Raw genomic sequence first — 14,349 nt, 5'->3', positions numbered from 1 at the left:
ACTCCCAAACTCATTCTACGAGGCCACCATCACCTTGATACCAAAACCAGGCAAGGATGTCACAAAGAAAGAAAACTACAGGCCAATATCACTGATGAACATAGATGCAAAAATCCTCAACAAAATACTAGCAAACAGAATCCAACAGCACATTAAAAGGATCATACACCATGATCAAGTGGGGTTTATCCCAGGAATGCAAGGATTCTTCAATATACGCAAATCAATCAATGTGATACACCATATTAACAAGTTGAAGGAGAAAAACCATATGATCATCTCAATAGATGCAGAGAAAGCTTTCGACAAAATTCAACACCCATTTATGATAAAAACCCTGCAGAAAGTAGGCATAGAGGGAACTTTCCTCAACATAATAAAGGCCATATATGACAAACCCACAGCCAGCATCGTCCTCAATGGTGAAAAACTGAAACCATTTCCACTAAGATCAGGAACAAGACAAGGTTGCCCACTCTCACCACTCTTATTCAACCTAGTTTTGGAAGTTTTAGCCACAGCAATCAGAGAAGAAAAGGAAATAAAAGGAATCCAAATCGGAAAAGAAGAAGTAAAGCTGTCATTGTTTGCAGATGACATGATACTATACATAGAGAATCCTAAAGATGCTACCGAAAAACTACTAGAGCTAATCAATGAATTTGGTAAAGTAGCAGGTTACAAAATTAATGTACAGAAATCTCTGGCATTCCTGTACACTAATGATGAAAAATCTGAAAATGAAATCAAGAAAACACTCCCATTTACCATTGCAACAAAAAGAATAAAATATCTAGGAATAAACCTACCTAAGGAGACAAAAGACCTGTATGCAGAAAATTATAAGACACTGATGAAAGAAATTAAAGATGATACCAACAGATGGAGAGATATACCATGCTCCTGGATTGGAAGAATCAATATTGTGAAAATGACTCTACTACCCAAAGCAATCTACAGATTCAATGCAATCCCTATCAAACTACCACTGGCATTTTTCACAGAACTAGAACAAAAAATTTCAAAATTTGTTTGGAAAAACAAAAGACCCCGAATAGCCAAAGCAATCTTGAGAACGAAAAAAGGAGCTGGAGGAATCAGGCTCCCTGACTTCAGACTATACTACAAAGCTACAGTAATTAAGACAGTGTGGTACTGGCATAAAAACAGAAAGATAGATCAGTGGATCAGGATAGAAAGCCCAGAGATAAACCCACGCACATATGGCCAACTTATCTTTGATAAAGGAGGCAGGAATGTACAGTGGAGAAAGGACAGCCTCTTCAATAAGTGGTGCTGGGAAAACTGGACAGGGACATGTAAAAGTATGAGATTAGATCATTCCCTAACACCATACACAAAAATAAGCTCAAAATGGATTAAAGACTTAAATGTAAGGCCAGAAACTATCAAACTCTCAGAGGAAAACATAGGTAGAACACTCTATGACATAAATCACAGCAAGATCCTTTTGGACCCACCTCCTAGAGAAATGGAAATAAAAACAAAGATAAACAAATGGGACCTAATGAAACTGAAAAGCTTTTGCACAGCAAAGGAAACCATAAACAAGACCAAAAGACAACCCTCAGAATGGGAGAAAATATTTGCAAATGAAGCAACTGACAAAGGATTAATCTCCAAAATTTATAAACAGCTCATGCAGCTCAATAGCAAAAAAACAAACAACCCAATCCAAAAATGGGCAGAAGACTTAAATAGGCATTTCTCCAAAGAAGATATACAGACTGCCAACAAACACATGAAAGAATGCTCAACATCATTAATCATTAGAGAAATGCAAATCAAAACTACAATGAGATATCATCTCACACCAGTCAGAATGGCCATCATCAAGAAATCTAGAAACAATAAATGCTGGAGAGGGTGTGGAGAAAAGGGAACACTCTTGCACTGCTGGTGGGAATGTGAATTGGTACAGCCACTATGGAGAACAGTATGGAGGTTCCTTAAAAAACTAAAAATAGAACTACCATATGATCCAGCAATCCCACTACTAGGCATATACCCTGAGAAAACCATAATTCAAAAAGAGACATGTACCAAAATGTTCATTGCAGCTCTATTCACAATAGCCCGGAGCTGGAAACAACCTAAGTGTCCATCATCGGATGAATGGATAAAGAAGATGTGGCACATATATACAATGGAATATTACTCAGCCATAAAAAGAAACGAAACTGAGCTATTTGTAATGAGGTGGATAGACCTAGAGTCTGTCATACAGAGTGAAGTAAGTCAGAAAGAGAAAGACAAATACCGTATGCTAACACATATATATGGAATATAAGAAAAAAAAATGTCATGAAGAACCTAGGGGTAAAACGGGAATAAAGACACAGACCTACTTGAGAATGGACTTGAGGATATGGGGAGGGGGAAGGGTAAGCTGTGACAAAGCGAAAGAGAGGCATGGACATATATACACTACCAAACGTAGGCTAGATAGACAGTGGGAAGCAGCCGCAGAGCACAGGGAGATCAGCTCGGTGCTTTGTGACTGCCTGGAGGGGAGGGATAGGGAGGGTGGGAGGGAGGGAGATGCATGAGGGAGGGGATGTGGGAACAGATGTATATGTATGACTGATTCACTTTGTTATAAAGCAGAAACTAATAAAAAAAAAAAAATAACAAAAAAAAAAAAAAAAAAAACACTTCGTTAAAACATGAATCAATATTTGTAATTGTATAGATACTCAGCTAATTTTGAATGCTGCTGATGGCATAACTATATATAAATATAAATATAAATTTTTATATCCAAAAATAAAAAAAAAAAAAAAAAAAGAAGAAAGAAAAGAATTAGAAGGCTTAATATTATAAAGATAATGATTTTACCCAGTATGATCTATAGAATCAATGCATTTCTGATCAAAATCTTTGCAGAATTCTTTTGTGGAAATTGACTAGGTAATTCTAATGTATAATATATATGGAAATGCAGAGGGACAAGGTGCTCTTGAAGAAGAATGAAGCTTGAGGACTTCACTACCTGTAACCAAGACTTTACTGTAAATTAATTACACTAATCAAGGCAGTGTGATATTGGTACAAGTGAAAACAAACACACACAGGGGAACAGGATAGAGAATCAAGAAACACACCCATAGCTGTATAATGATTTGGTTTATGATAAAAATAACACTGCAGTGAATTGGGGAAAAGATAACCTTTTCCATAAATGGTGCTGGATGAACTAGGTATCCATATTTAAAAACTAGTTTTGACCCTTACCTCACACCAGACACAAGAGTCAATTTCAGGTGGATTACAAGTATAAATGTGTGGGCCTCCCTGGTGGCGCAGTGGTTGAGAGTCCGCCTGCCGATGCAGGGGATACGGGTTCGTGCCCCGGTCTGGGAGGATCCCATATGCCGCGGAGCGGCTGGGCCCGTGAGCCATGGCCGCTGGGCCTGCGCATCCGGAGCCTGTGCTCCGCAACGGGAGAGACCACAACAGTGAGAGGCCCGCATACCGCAAAAAGAAAAAAAAAAAAAAAACAAGTATAAATGTGAAAGATAAAATGATACAGCTTAAAGATGAAAAAAGAAAATGTGTTTGTGGCTTATGATAGTTAAAGACACAAAAACTACAAACCAAAAAGGCAGAGATAGATAAATTGAGCTACATTAGAATTAGGAATCTCTAGTCATCAAAAAACACTTACAAAAGTGTAAAGGTAAGCCATGGAATGGGAGATGATATATCTGACATATGCATATGTTTGAAAAAGGACTGATGTACAGATTATATAATCAACAAAAATTAAAACAGTCCTATAGAAAAATAGGCAAAACACTTTTGAATAGACACTTCAAGAAAGAGGATATCCAAATAGCCAATAAATAAAAGTGTTCAACTTTGTTAATTGTGTACCTGGATGTGTTATTTAAATACATTATGAGCTACCTCTCTGTGCCCTCCAGAATGGCCAAACTTAAAAGAGGTTGATGATAACAGTTACATATGTTGCTGATGAGATCACAAATTGGTACAGATATTTGGTATTGACTGAAGCCAAATATGTGCATATCCTCTGACCCAGCAGTTACACTTTTGGGTATATAAATGCATGCATATGTGTACTAAAGGATATTTGTGAGAATGTTCATAGCAGCACTGTTGATGATAACCAAAAACTGGAAACAACTCAAATGTCCATTAACAGCCAAATGAAATCTGGCAAATTTTACATCAGAGTACTCTCCTACGATGACAAGGGAACACTTCTGTATTAACAAAATGTATGGATCTTATATAATATTAGATAAAATAACCAAAAACTAAAGAGTGCCTAATATATAATTCCCTTTACAGGAGGTTCAAAAATAGGCAAAACTAACCTAATGATGATAGAGGCCTGTATGATGGTTATCTTTCTTGGTGAGATTTGTAAGGGGGGGTTCTAATGAGCCTTCTGGGGTATTTGTAATGTTCGTAATGTTCTGTTTTTCAATACAGGTGGTCATTACTTTGTGAAAATTCACTTTGTGAAAATTAATTGAGTTGTACACTTATGATTTTTGTGTACTTTTCTGTATGTTACACTTCATTTAAAAGTATGGCTTTTAATTAAAATTTTTTAATTTAATTAATTAAAAATTAATAAGCCATACATTTACATTTTCTTTCCTTAACATTGACTTCTATTAAAACTCTGACACCTTGGATTTAAATTTTCTTTAAAACATAAATGTTTTGCTAACTTAAAACAGTATTCCATGAGTTCATAATTCTGTTTGAAATAAAGGTATGACAGTATTTTATTGATAATAAATTTGAAACGCATTCAATAAGAAACAGCTGTGCATCTGCTATGTATAAAGAAAAATAAGGAAGGCAAGATACTGTCCTTTTCTCCATCCTCTACTCCCATCATTAGTTTTTCCTATTAATGTATATATTAGGTACTTTTCATACCTTCATCTCAGTTTTCCATGAGCATGTTTTAATAGCTTGAGCATATGATGTGGCTATGTGGCTTAGAGGAGTGTCTTTTCTAGCGTCTTCTCTATTTTAAGGTGTAGAGCCAAGTGGAGATAATCCAGGAATTGAGCTATACCTAGGTGGAATTCGGGAGTGTGGTCTAAACTGAAAATATAGATTTGTGAGTCACTAGGATATAGGTGGCAGTTGAAGAGAGGAGTGCACAGAACTAAACCTTGAGGAAGATTCATAGGACAGGAGAAGGAACAACAAAGCCTGCAGAAGACAATGAAAAGGCCTAGCCAGAGAGAATAAGAGGGAAATCAGGAGTATGTGATATAATGGAAGCCAGTGGAAGAGATTGTCTTAACGAAGGTAGAATAGTCAGCTGTGTTGAATGCTACTGACAGATTAGGTAAGAAAGAGACTACATTTGGTGATAGAAGGTTATCAGTGGTATTGGCAGGGTGGTGAGAGCGGGAGTAGTGGAGATAAAAAATAAGTTTGCAGTGAGTTGAGAAATACGTAAGAGATAAGAAATTAGAGACAGCCAAAATTTGGATTTAAAGGGGGAGGAAGAAGATTAATTAGGAGGAATTTGGGTGGAAAGGATTTTATTTTTTTGTCTTGGGGAGGGGAGTGCTGTTACAATGAAAGAGACTTGAACATGTTTTAGTGCTGATGGGAACAACCCAGTAGGGAGAGAGCAGTTATACATACTCAGGAGATAGAAGCAATAATGTATAGGGTGAGATTTCTGACAGTGCTGAAAGTGATCTGAACACAGGTAGGGAAATTAACTTTAAATAAGAGGAAGGATCATTTTTTCATGATAACAGGAATGAAGAAGGAAAAAAGATAAGCGGAAGCAAATGTGTTTATAAGTTTGTTGTTAAGACAATAAGGAAATTCTCATTGAATGGCTCCTATTTTCTCTTTGGAATGAAAGATCAGATCACCTGTAGTGATGAAGTGGCGATTTTTGTGGAGAGTGGAGAAGGTTTGAAATAGCTGCAAATATTGTAGACAACGCTATTGAAATTGTAGGACCGGCAGTCAGTACTAAAGCCCAGTTGAGATGAATGATCTTTTATAGTGATACTAGTCTTCTCTATTATAAGATTTTCTTCACCTGGATAGGGCAGAGGTCAACTAACTGCGGCCCATAGGCCAAGTCTAGGCTCTGGGCCAAGGCTTCTCATGGACTCTTTTTGTAAAAAAAAAAAAAAAAGTGTTACTGTAACACAGACATGCTCATTTATTGTCTGTGGCCACTTTGACACCACAGTGACAGAAATGAGTAGTTGGTTCTCAAAGCCTACAATCTGACCCTTTACAGAAGAAGTTTGCTGACCTCTGGTGTAGTTAAACCTGGATATGGGTACACGGAAGACAGACATTTGGAGTCAGGTTGAGGTCTTGACAAATGCAGTGATAACATCAAAGATATTGGTAGTTGAAGTATTGAAACTTGGAATACAAGCTGAAGAAGGAAAAGAAGTGAAGAAAGAAACTGATAGGACTTCTGGGATTTATTGAGGTGTCTTGTAGGTAGCTGGGCGGGGGGAGCAGAAATGATATAAAATTTGGTCATATATAACTGAAATAGGTGATTCCAAAGGAGAAGCAGTTCTAGGTGATGAGAATGTCCTGGGTGTGGTAGCTGAGGTTGTATGGCACTGAGAGGCAGAGTACTGGCTAGATCGTCTGTGTAGATACTGAAGTCCCTCAGAATGGAGCGGAAGGGAAGATGGTGAACCAAGTGGTTGTCTTGTCTTTATCTCTGGGATTTATTAGAGAAAAATAAATAAATTGCTAACAGCCAATTAAAAAATTTCTAACAGTGTGAAAATAAGTAAATCGAAAATTTGTTGCTTTTGTGATTATAATTAGAACTTACACTTATTTTAAATGTCTTTTGATTACTAGATTGCAGATGTATTTAATTTTGAAGAAACAGTTTATAGTCATCATATGTCTCCAGTTGCCACCAAGCACTGTTTGGTAGCAGGTTTGTACATATGTTGTTTTTTAACATATTGAAAACTTTCTCCCTTTTAATATCTAGTTAGTTTTGATATAAACATTTTAACCCTGATGAAGATCACAATTCTTTTTTTAAAAAAAGTGTGTATTACTCTTTATATTTAGTTTAACGGATATTGTACAAGTTGGGCACTGTGCTAGGTTTCAAAGTGGCTAGGATTCAAAGATTAAGAAAGCACATTCCTGTTCCCTTAAAGAGTTACTTTTTTTTTATTTTAACATCCTTATTGGAGTATAATTGCTTTACAATGGTGTGTTAGTTTCTGCTGTATAACAAAGTGAATCATCTATACATATACATATATCCCCATATCTCCTCCCTCTTGCGTCTCCCTCCCACCCTCCCTATTCCACCCCTCTAGGTGGTCACAAAGCACGGAGCTGATCTCCCTGTGCTATGTGGCTGCTTCCCACTAGCTATCTGTTTTACATTTGGTAGTGTATATAAGTCCATGCCACTCTCTCACTTCGTCCCAGCTTACCCTTCCCATCCCCATGTCCTCAAGTCCATTCTCTACATCTGTGTCTTTATTCCTGTCCTGCCCTTACGTTCTTCAGAACCTTTTTTTTTCTTTTTTTTAGATTCCATGTATATGTGTTAACATACGGTATTTGTTTCTTTCTGACTTACTTCACTCTGTATGACAGACTCTAGGTCCATCCGCCTCATAACAAATAACTCAATTTTGTTTCTTTTTATGGCAGAGTAATATTCCATTGTATATATGGGCCACATCTTCTTTATCCAGTCATCTGTCGATGGACACTTAGGTTGCTTCCATGTCCTGACTATTGTAAATAGAGCTGCAGTGAACATTGTGGTACATGAAAGAGTTACTTTTAAACCACCAAATTTTCAAAGATTTTACGTGAACAAAATTTGACACAGTAAAACAAGGAAATGATTTCCTTTTCTCTAGAATGTGTGATTCAAATTAAACATCCATTTTTATGAAAGCACCTGCAACAAAAATTTTCATGTGTGAAGAAGAAAAAATGTTTTTCTCGTATCAGGTATCAGGTCCCTGTGATATTATTTCTGTGGCACTTCATGACTCCTCACCTCCAGACATCAGTTAGCTGCTTCATCTTTAAAGAGTTTGGGGACTAACTTTTCTTTAAGGTCCACTCAGTCTGTGTCCAGAGTTTCTGTGAATCTGTTACTAGTGATTGGAAGTATATCATTAACATGGAAAAGCTAAGCTATTAAAATAAAATGAATTTTTCTAGTTATAAACATTAATAACTATTTAAAGTATATTATTAGCATACATTTTTATATTTCTGCATGGATATAGAGAATATGTCATGACTCATATGGTAGTTTCTTGTTTCCTTTTGGTGATGATTTATAGTAAAATTATCTGAAACTATTTTTTTTGTTTTGTTTTTACAGTTGGTACTAGAGGGCCCAAAGTACAACTTTGTGACTTAAAGTCTGGATCCTGTTCCCACATTCTACAGGGTATTTGAAACAACAACTGCTTTGAGTAAACCATTCCACAAAATGAAACATTATTAACAATGTATTCTTTATAAGTGACATGACTGATGTATTTTGTGCTAGTTGTTAGAAGTCAGCAGGGAAATAAAGATCCTTTTGTGCATTATTGTTATAAAACTAAACTATTGAGGAGACATTTTTATGTACAGTAGCCACAGGGGAAGCTCAAAGAATATAGAAAGTCTAACTCAAAACCTTGTGTTATTTCTACATTGAAAAAAATGAACTACTTATGAAACTTACATCAGTACATTTGTCTCCATGAGCATTTTTTAATATTGTTCTGGCTGAGTAAACATTCTTAATATTTAGGTGCTTGTTTTCTCAATAAAAATATTTTAGAAAAAGGTATTGAAATAATACTTTGGTAAAGTTTTACTAGCTTAAATTATTTTTGCTACTTTTTTATTAGTATTAGGTCATCTAATTTTAAACAATGAAAAAATGGGATGTAATTCAGATATAGTATTTTTATTCATCTCTGAGAAACACATAATAAATATATCAGGAAAACTTGGTGAGATGGATAACATTTGTTTTACATTATCATGAATTTCTATGAATATAAGCTAGGTAGATGAAAATATATGATTTGAATAGTTAGGTAGAAGTGAATTAAAATGCTGAAATCACTTATCCTATGAACTTATCACTTGTGCTTTCTAGATAAAAATTTTTATATAAATGCCTTTTACAATCATGAATTAAAATAATTTTTTTCTGTTAGAACTTTCTGAAAACTTAATGAACATTTTTATTCTTTAGAATGTTTATCTTGTATGGTGGTTTGTTGCAGGGATTTTGTTGTGGAGATAAGTAAGCTTGAGCTATATCACTTATTAATAGATAGACTTGCTAGGCTAACACCTGTATTTAAAAAGACAGACTCACTTGCTCTGAATGTTTTTTCCAAAGCAAACCCAGACCTTTTATAATAAAATAGCATTGTGAGAAATGCCCCATAGACTTCACATTAATATTTAAATATAGATTATTATAAATGTTAAAAATATCATGATTGTATCCATTTATTTTTAAAATTTAGTCTATGCTTTCTTCATAATCTGACAAAATTAATTGCACTGTACCTTTTGATTTCTTTCAAATATTTTGCAAGTCATTTTATACAGTTGTTTTGCAGGTCACAGACAAGAAATATTGGCAGTTTCCTGGTCACCGCGTTACGAGTATATCTTGGCAACTGCAAGGTAAAATGCAAATTATTTGGTTTTGAAGTTAATAATTAATGCTAAGCATTTTTTAAAGACTGTTTTTATGTTAGATGCATATTTAGTTGCTAAGTAGTTCCTGGAAAATAAGATAATTGAGTTACAGATTTTAATTCACATCACCAAAAGAAATCTTCCTTTGCATCATAATCTTAATCCTGACTATCTATCTTGAAGGTGCTCACTTTGTAAAACAGAAAACAACAGAATCTATGTAGCAATGCGAATCTACTAGTACTACCCATTAAACAACTGTGTTGTGTCATTTTTGCTTACAGAAGTGTAACACTGTCAATTTAAGAATAGTAGCATTTTAGGGCTTCCCTGGTGGCACAGTGGTTGAGAGTCCGCCTGCCGATGCAGGGGACATGGGTTCGTGCCCTGGTCCAGGAAGATCCCACATGCCGTGGAGCAGCTGGGCCCGTGAGCCGTGGCCGCTGAGCCTGCACGTCCGGGGCCTGTGCTCCGCAACGGGAGAGGCCACAACAGTGAGAGGCCCGCGTAACGCAAAAAAAAAAAAAAAGAATAGTAGCATTTTAATTCATTTTCTTTAACCCAAAATTATTTTGAATCTGATTCAGCACACTCATCCATTCATTGATTCAGTTTACTAACATTTAATGACTCCTATCATGTGCCAAGCATTGTTCTAGGGACACAGAGGTAACATAGGCGTAGTCCTTTCAGGAAGCTAATAGTCTAATGAGGGGGTATAGTCAGAAAAGTCAGTGATTTCAGAACATCCTGAAAAATGCTTTAATAGAGATATGTCTCTGGTAGGTATAATACGGGAAAAAAGAACAAGAGCACTTAACTCTTTTTCTTTTTTTTTTTTTTTTTAAATTGGGGTATAGTTGTTTTACAGTGTTGTGTTAAAAGCACTTAACTCTTGAGGATCAAGGGGATTGGGGGTTTTGTTTGCTGGAAGGAAGAGTCTTACATATTTAAATGCTGACGGAAAAGTATTGCTGGAGAGAAATTAGTGAAGATAAGAAACGAAGGGGTGACTTCCCCAGTGGCGCAATGGTTAAGAATCTGCCTGCCAATGCAGGGGACACAGGTTTGAGCCCTGGTCTGGGAAGATCCCACATGCTGTAGAGCAACTAAGCCCATGCACCACAGCTACTGAGCCTGCACTCTGGAGCCCATGAGCCACAACTCCTGAAGCCCGCATGCCACAACTACTGAAACCCGCGCACGCTCGGGCCCACGTGCCGCAACTGCTGAGCCTGCGTGCTTCAACTACTGAAGCCCGCATGCCTAGAGCCTGTGCTCCACAACAAGAGAAGCCACCACAATGAGAAGCCCACGCACCATAACGAAGAGTAGACCCTGCTTGCCGCAACTAGAGAAAGCCCACGTGCAGCAGAAAAGACGCGATGTGGCCATAAATAAATAAATAAACAAATAAATAAATAAAATTTTTTTTTTAAAGAAGGCTGAAATGGAGGGAATAGTTGGTACATCAGGACCTTGACTAGACAAGAGAGGGTAATATCAAGTGTCCCAATAGAAGGGGACACTGATTTGACACATGAAGGGCATCATGAGACTAAATGGAAGGAGGAAAAAGGCATGAATACAATTAAATTTGTGACTTTAGCAGAGAAGCTCAAGAAATGCGAACCCAGTGGCCTCTGTTTTTTAGTGAGTGGAACTTGATGTCATCTATTGAAAATACTGGAATGGGATGCAATTTTCAGGGAAGGTAGTTAAAGATTTGGAATAACAGTTTTAAATGAATGGAAGAGGGAGCTGATTAAGGGCACATAGGATTGCTGGTCAGTATTTTGTGCTCTATCAAAGGTGTAGCCCACAGCTATACTAAGCCACAGAAATCAAAACATTGAATGACATAGACTTAACAATTGTCTAAAAATTGTTCAAGTCACAGGTATAAGGAAGGAAATAAAATCACCAAAAGGCTTATAGGAAGGATCAAGGACCTAATGAGATAGAAGCATGAGTGTTGATAAGAAAATTTAAAAACTGAAGGGACAGGAAGTAGTAATCAAATTTTGATATAGACATTTTAATAAAACTTTTTGCAGAAGAATTATTACAAAAACTACTTTTATTAGTCTTATAAAGAAATGTCTCAATATTTGTAAAGCAGCCAGCCCTTCCTCTCTGTCACAGTTTTTTCCTCAAAGAAGCTTCTGTTAATAGTTTTCAGAATGTGACATTGAAATTTATGATTTCTGAAGTAGAACAAAGTCTAGAATGTAACCATAAGAAGGCTGGCCAAAGAGGTGTGAAGGTGAGGAGCTGGGCACTGCTTGTGGGTCCATGCTAGAGTGGATTTACATTGTTTGTTTCTTATTTGGTTTTCCTCAAATCAAGAGGGAAACTAAGAGGCTTTCAATTCTCAGAGTACCCCAGGAATTTGAATCAATACCAGAATGGACCTAGTAATCAATGTTAGGAGTCAGTTATGTCCATATCTAATCTGTTTCAGAAGAGACTTAAGTCCTCAGACTCCTCCCATTGCAGACCTATTCCCCAGCTGGAAAGAAAGAAAACCAAATTGAGAATGGGAAATGCTAACTTTTTGCCGACTATTCTAATTGGCTACAATTGATGGTGATCTGTGAAAATAATCAAAGTTATGGGAAGAGATAAACCCTGTATAGATATTTTTTAAAAAGGTTTATAAATGAGGAATAAGCTTATAAAATGCAGCATAATACTCTTTCTAATTAAAATGACCTGGATAAACCCAACAGGTTAGAATATTATTGAGGGCTTTGTGAGGATATGATACCATCAGTTGAACTGATTTATATTTTCTTTAGTAGTAGTTTAGGAGCTGAAATTGATAAGTGATCATGGTTTTACCTTTTTTCGTTTCACTTGAAATAAAATGAAAATAAGTGTTGAATTTCTAGGAGACATTAAATTTATTTCTTATATATCTGGCAAAGATTGATTTGAGTACAGGAAACCAAATAAAAATATTTTGTTATGATTCACCTTATTCTTAATTTTTTTCATATAAAAAGAAAAAAAAACATATTTCTACCAAATGGATTCTTAAGCAAAGTGAAATTAGTTCACTGCTTGATTATCTAGGCAACATTTGAATAACAAACAGTAGAACAGATATAGTAACAAATTTGCCAAGGAACAAAGCTCTAAGCCTGTCTAGTCTTTGGAGAGGAAGATGTTCATGTCATTAAAAACAACAGAAAAAACAGCAGAATTCTGTCCTTGTGATTTACTTTTTTTTTTTTTCTATTTTTTCACTTCTTTGTGCTACTATTGACTATTGAATATTTGCTGGAAAGGCAAAAGTACAACCATCCAAATGTACAAATACATTTGTGCTAATATACTGAGACCTCTCTATGCCATAATACTGGAAAGGTGGGTGAGGAGTACCGTCATTATCCTAGCTCTACACGTTAATGTAACATTTATGTCTTCTCAGTGCTGACAGTAAAGCAAAATTATGGGATGTGAGGAGAGCATCAGGATGTTTGATTACTCTTGATCAGCATAATGGGAAAAAGTCACAAGCAGTTGAATCAGGTAATGAAAAACATATTAATATAGAACTATGGCATTGATAATATTTTTATATTGAAATTTTTGAATTGAAACCAAATAATAAATGTATGTTGACAAATTGTAGATTTTATGTTTTTTTAAAAAGGCATTCACAACAAATCAGTTTCTAAATTTACATCAACTAAATTATGGCTGTCTTTTTTTTTTTTACTGAGGATTCCAGTGAGCTTTTGTTTTTTTTCTTTCTTTAAAATTTTTTTTTATTTTTAACATCTCTATTGGAGTATAATTGCTTTACAATGGTGTGTTAGTTTCTTCTTTTTTTTTTTTTTTTTTTTTTTTTTTTGCGGTACGCAGGCCTCTCACTCTTGTGGCCTCTCCCATTGTGGAGCACAGGCTCTGGACGCGCAGGCCCAGCTGCTCCGCAGCATGTGGGATCTTCCCGGACTGGGGCACAAACCCGTGTCCCCAGCATCGACAGGCGGACTCTCAACCACTGCGCCACCAGGGAAGCCCAGTTTCTTCTTTATAACAAAGTGAATCAGCTATACATACATCCCCATATCTCCTCCCTCTTGTGTCTCCCTCTCACCCTCCCTACTCCACCCCTGTAGGTGGTCACAAAGCACTGAGCTGATCTCCCCGTGCTATGCGGCTGCTTCCCACTAGCTATCTATTTTACATTTGGTAGTATATATAAGTTATGGTTGTCTTTCTTTAAGATACAAGTAAGGGGACTTCCCTGGTGGTTCAGTGGGTAAGAGTCTGTGCTTGCAATGCAGGGGGCCCAGGTTTGATCCCTGGTCAGGGAACTAGATCCTGCATGCTGTGTGGCGTGGCCTTTAAAAAAAAAAAAAAAAAAGAAAGAAACTAAAAGATACAAGTAAGTATGGCATTTCTTCTGCCTCTGAATTTTTGAATGTAGAAACTTTTCTGGATTAACTTGTTATTTTATATTTTTCCTCACATGAGACCAACTAATACAAATTCAGTGCCATTTAGGAAGTTACAATAAATTAAAGAAATGGTGATATTTTGTGTCCATTTTGTCACAAAATTTGCAAGTTGTGTTTAATTTGAGTCCACTGCAATCCAGGTGACAAAGTACCTCGA

The 14,349-nt window shown here is 36.2% G+C and overlaps 1 protein-coding gene across 1 annotated transcript in view; it reads left to right on the top strand.

Moving 5' to 3' along the window:
- The window catches only part of ERCC8 (ERCC excision repair 8, CSA ubiquitin ligase complex subunit), a 70,149-nt gene that overhangs the window by 34,894 nt on the left and 20,906 nt on the right, over nt 1–14,349 (top strand). Inside the window, exons 5-8 of the mRNA XM_060091712.1 lie at nt 6,877–6,958; nt 8,390–8,458; nt 9,639–9,705; nt 13,157–13,257. Coding sequence (XP_059947695.1) covers nt 6,877–6,958; nt 8,390–8,458; nt 9,639–9,705; nt 13,157–13,257 — 319 coding nt within the window. The remainder of the gene's footprint in view (nt 1–6,876; nt 6,959–8,389; nt 8,459–9,638; nt 9,706–13,156; nt 13,258–14,349) is intronic.

This window comes from Mesoplodon densirostris, chromosome 3 (assembly GCF_025265405.1).
Source record: "Mesoplodon densirostris isolate mMesDen1 chromosome 3, mMesDen1 primary haplotype, whole genome shotgun sequence".
NCBI classification, from domain to species: Eukaryota; Metazoa; Chordata; class Mammalia; order Artiodactyla; family Ziphiidae; genus Mesoplodon; species Mesoplodon densirostris.
The sequence above is the reverse complement of the archived record's forward strand: the minus strand, read 5'-3'. Positions and strand labels throughout refer to the sequence as shown.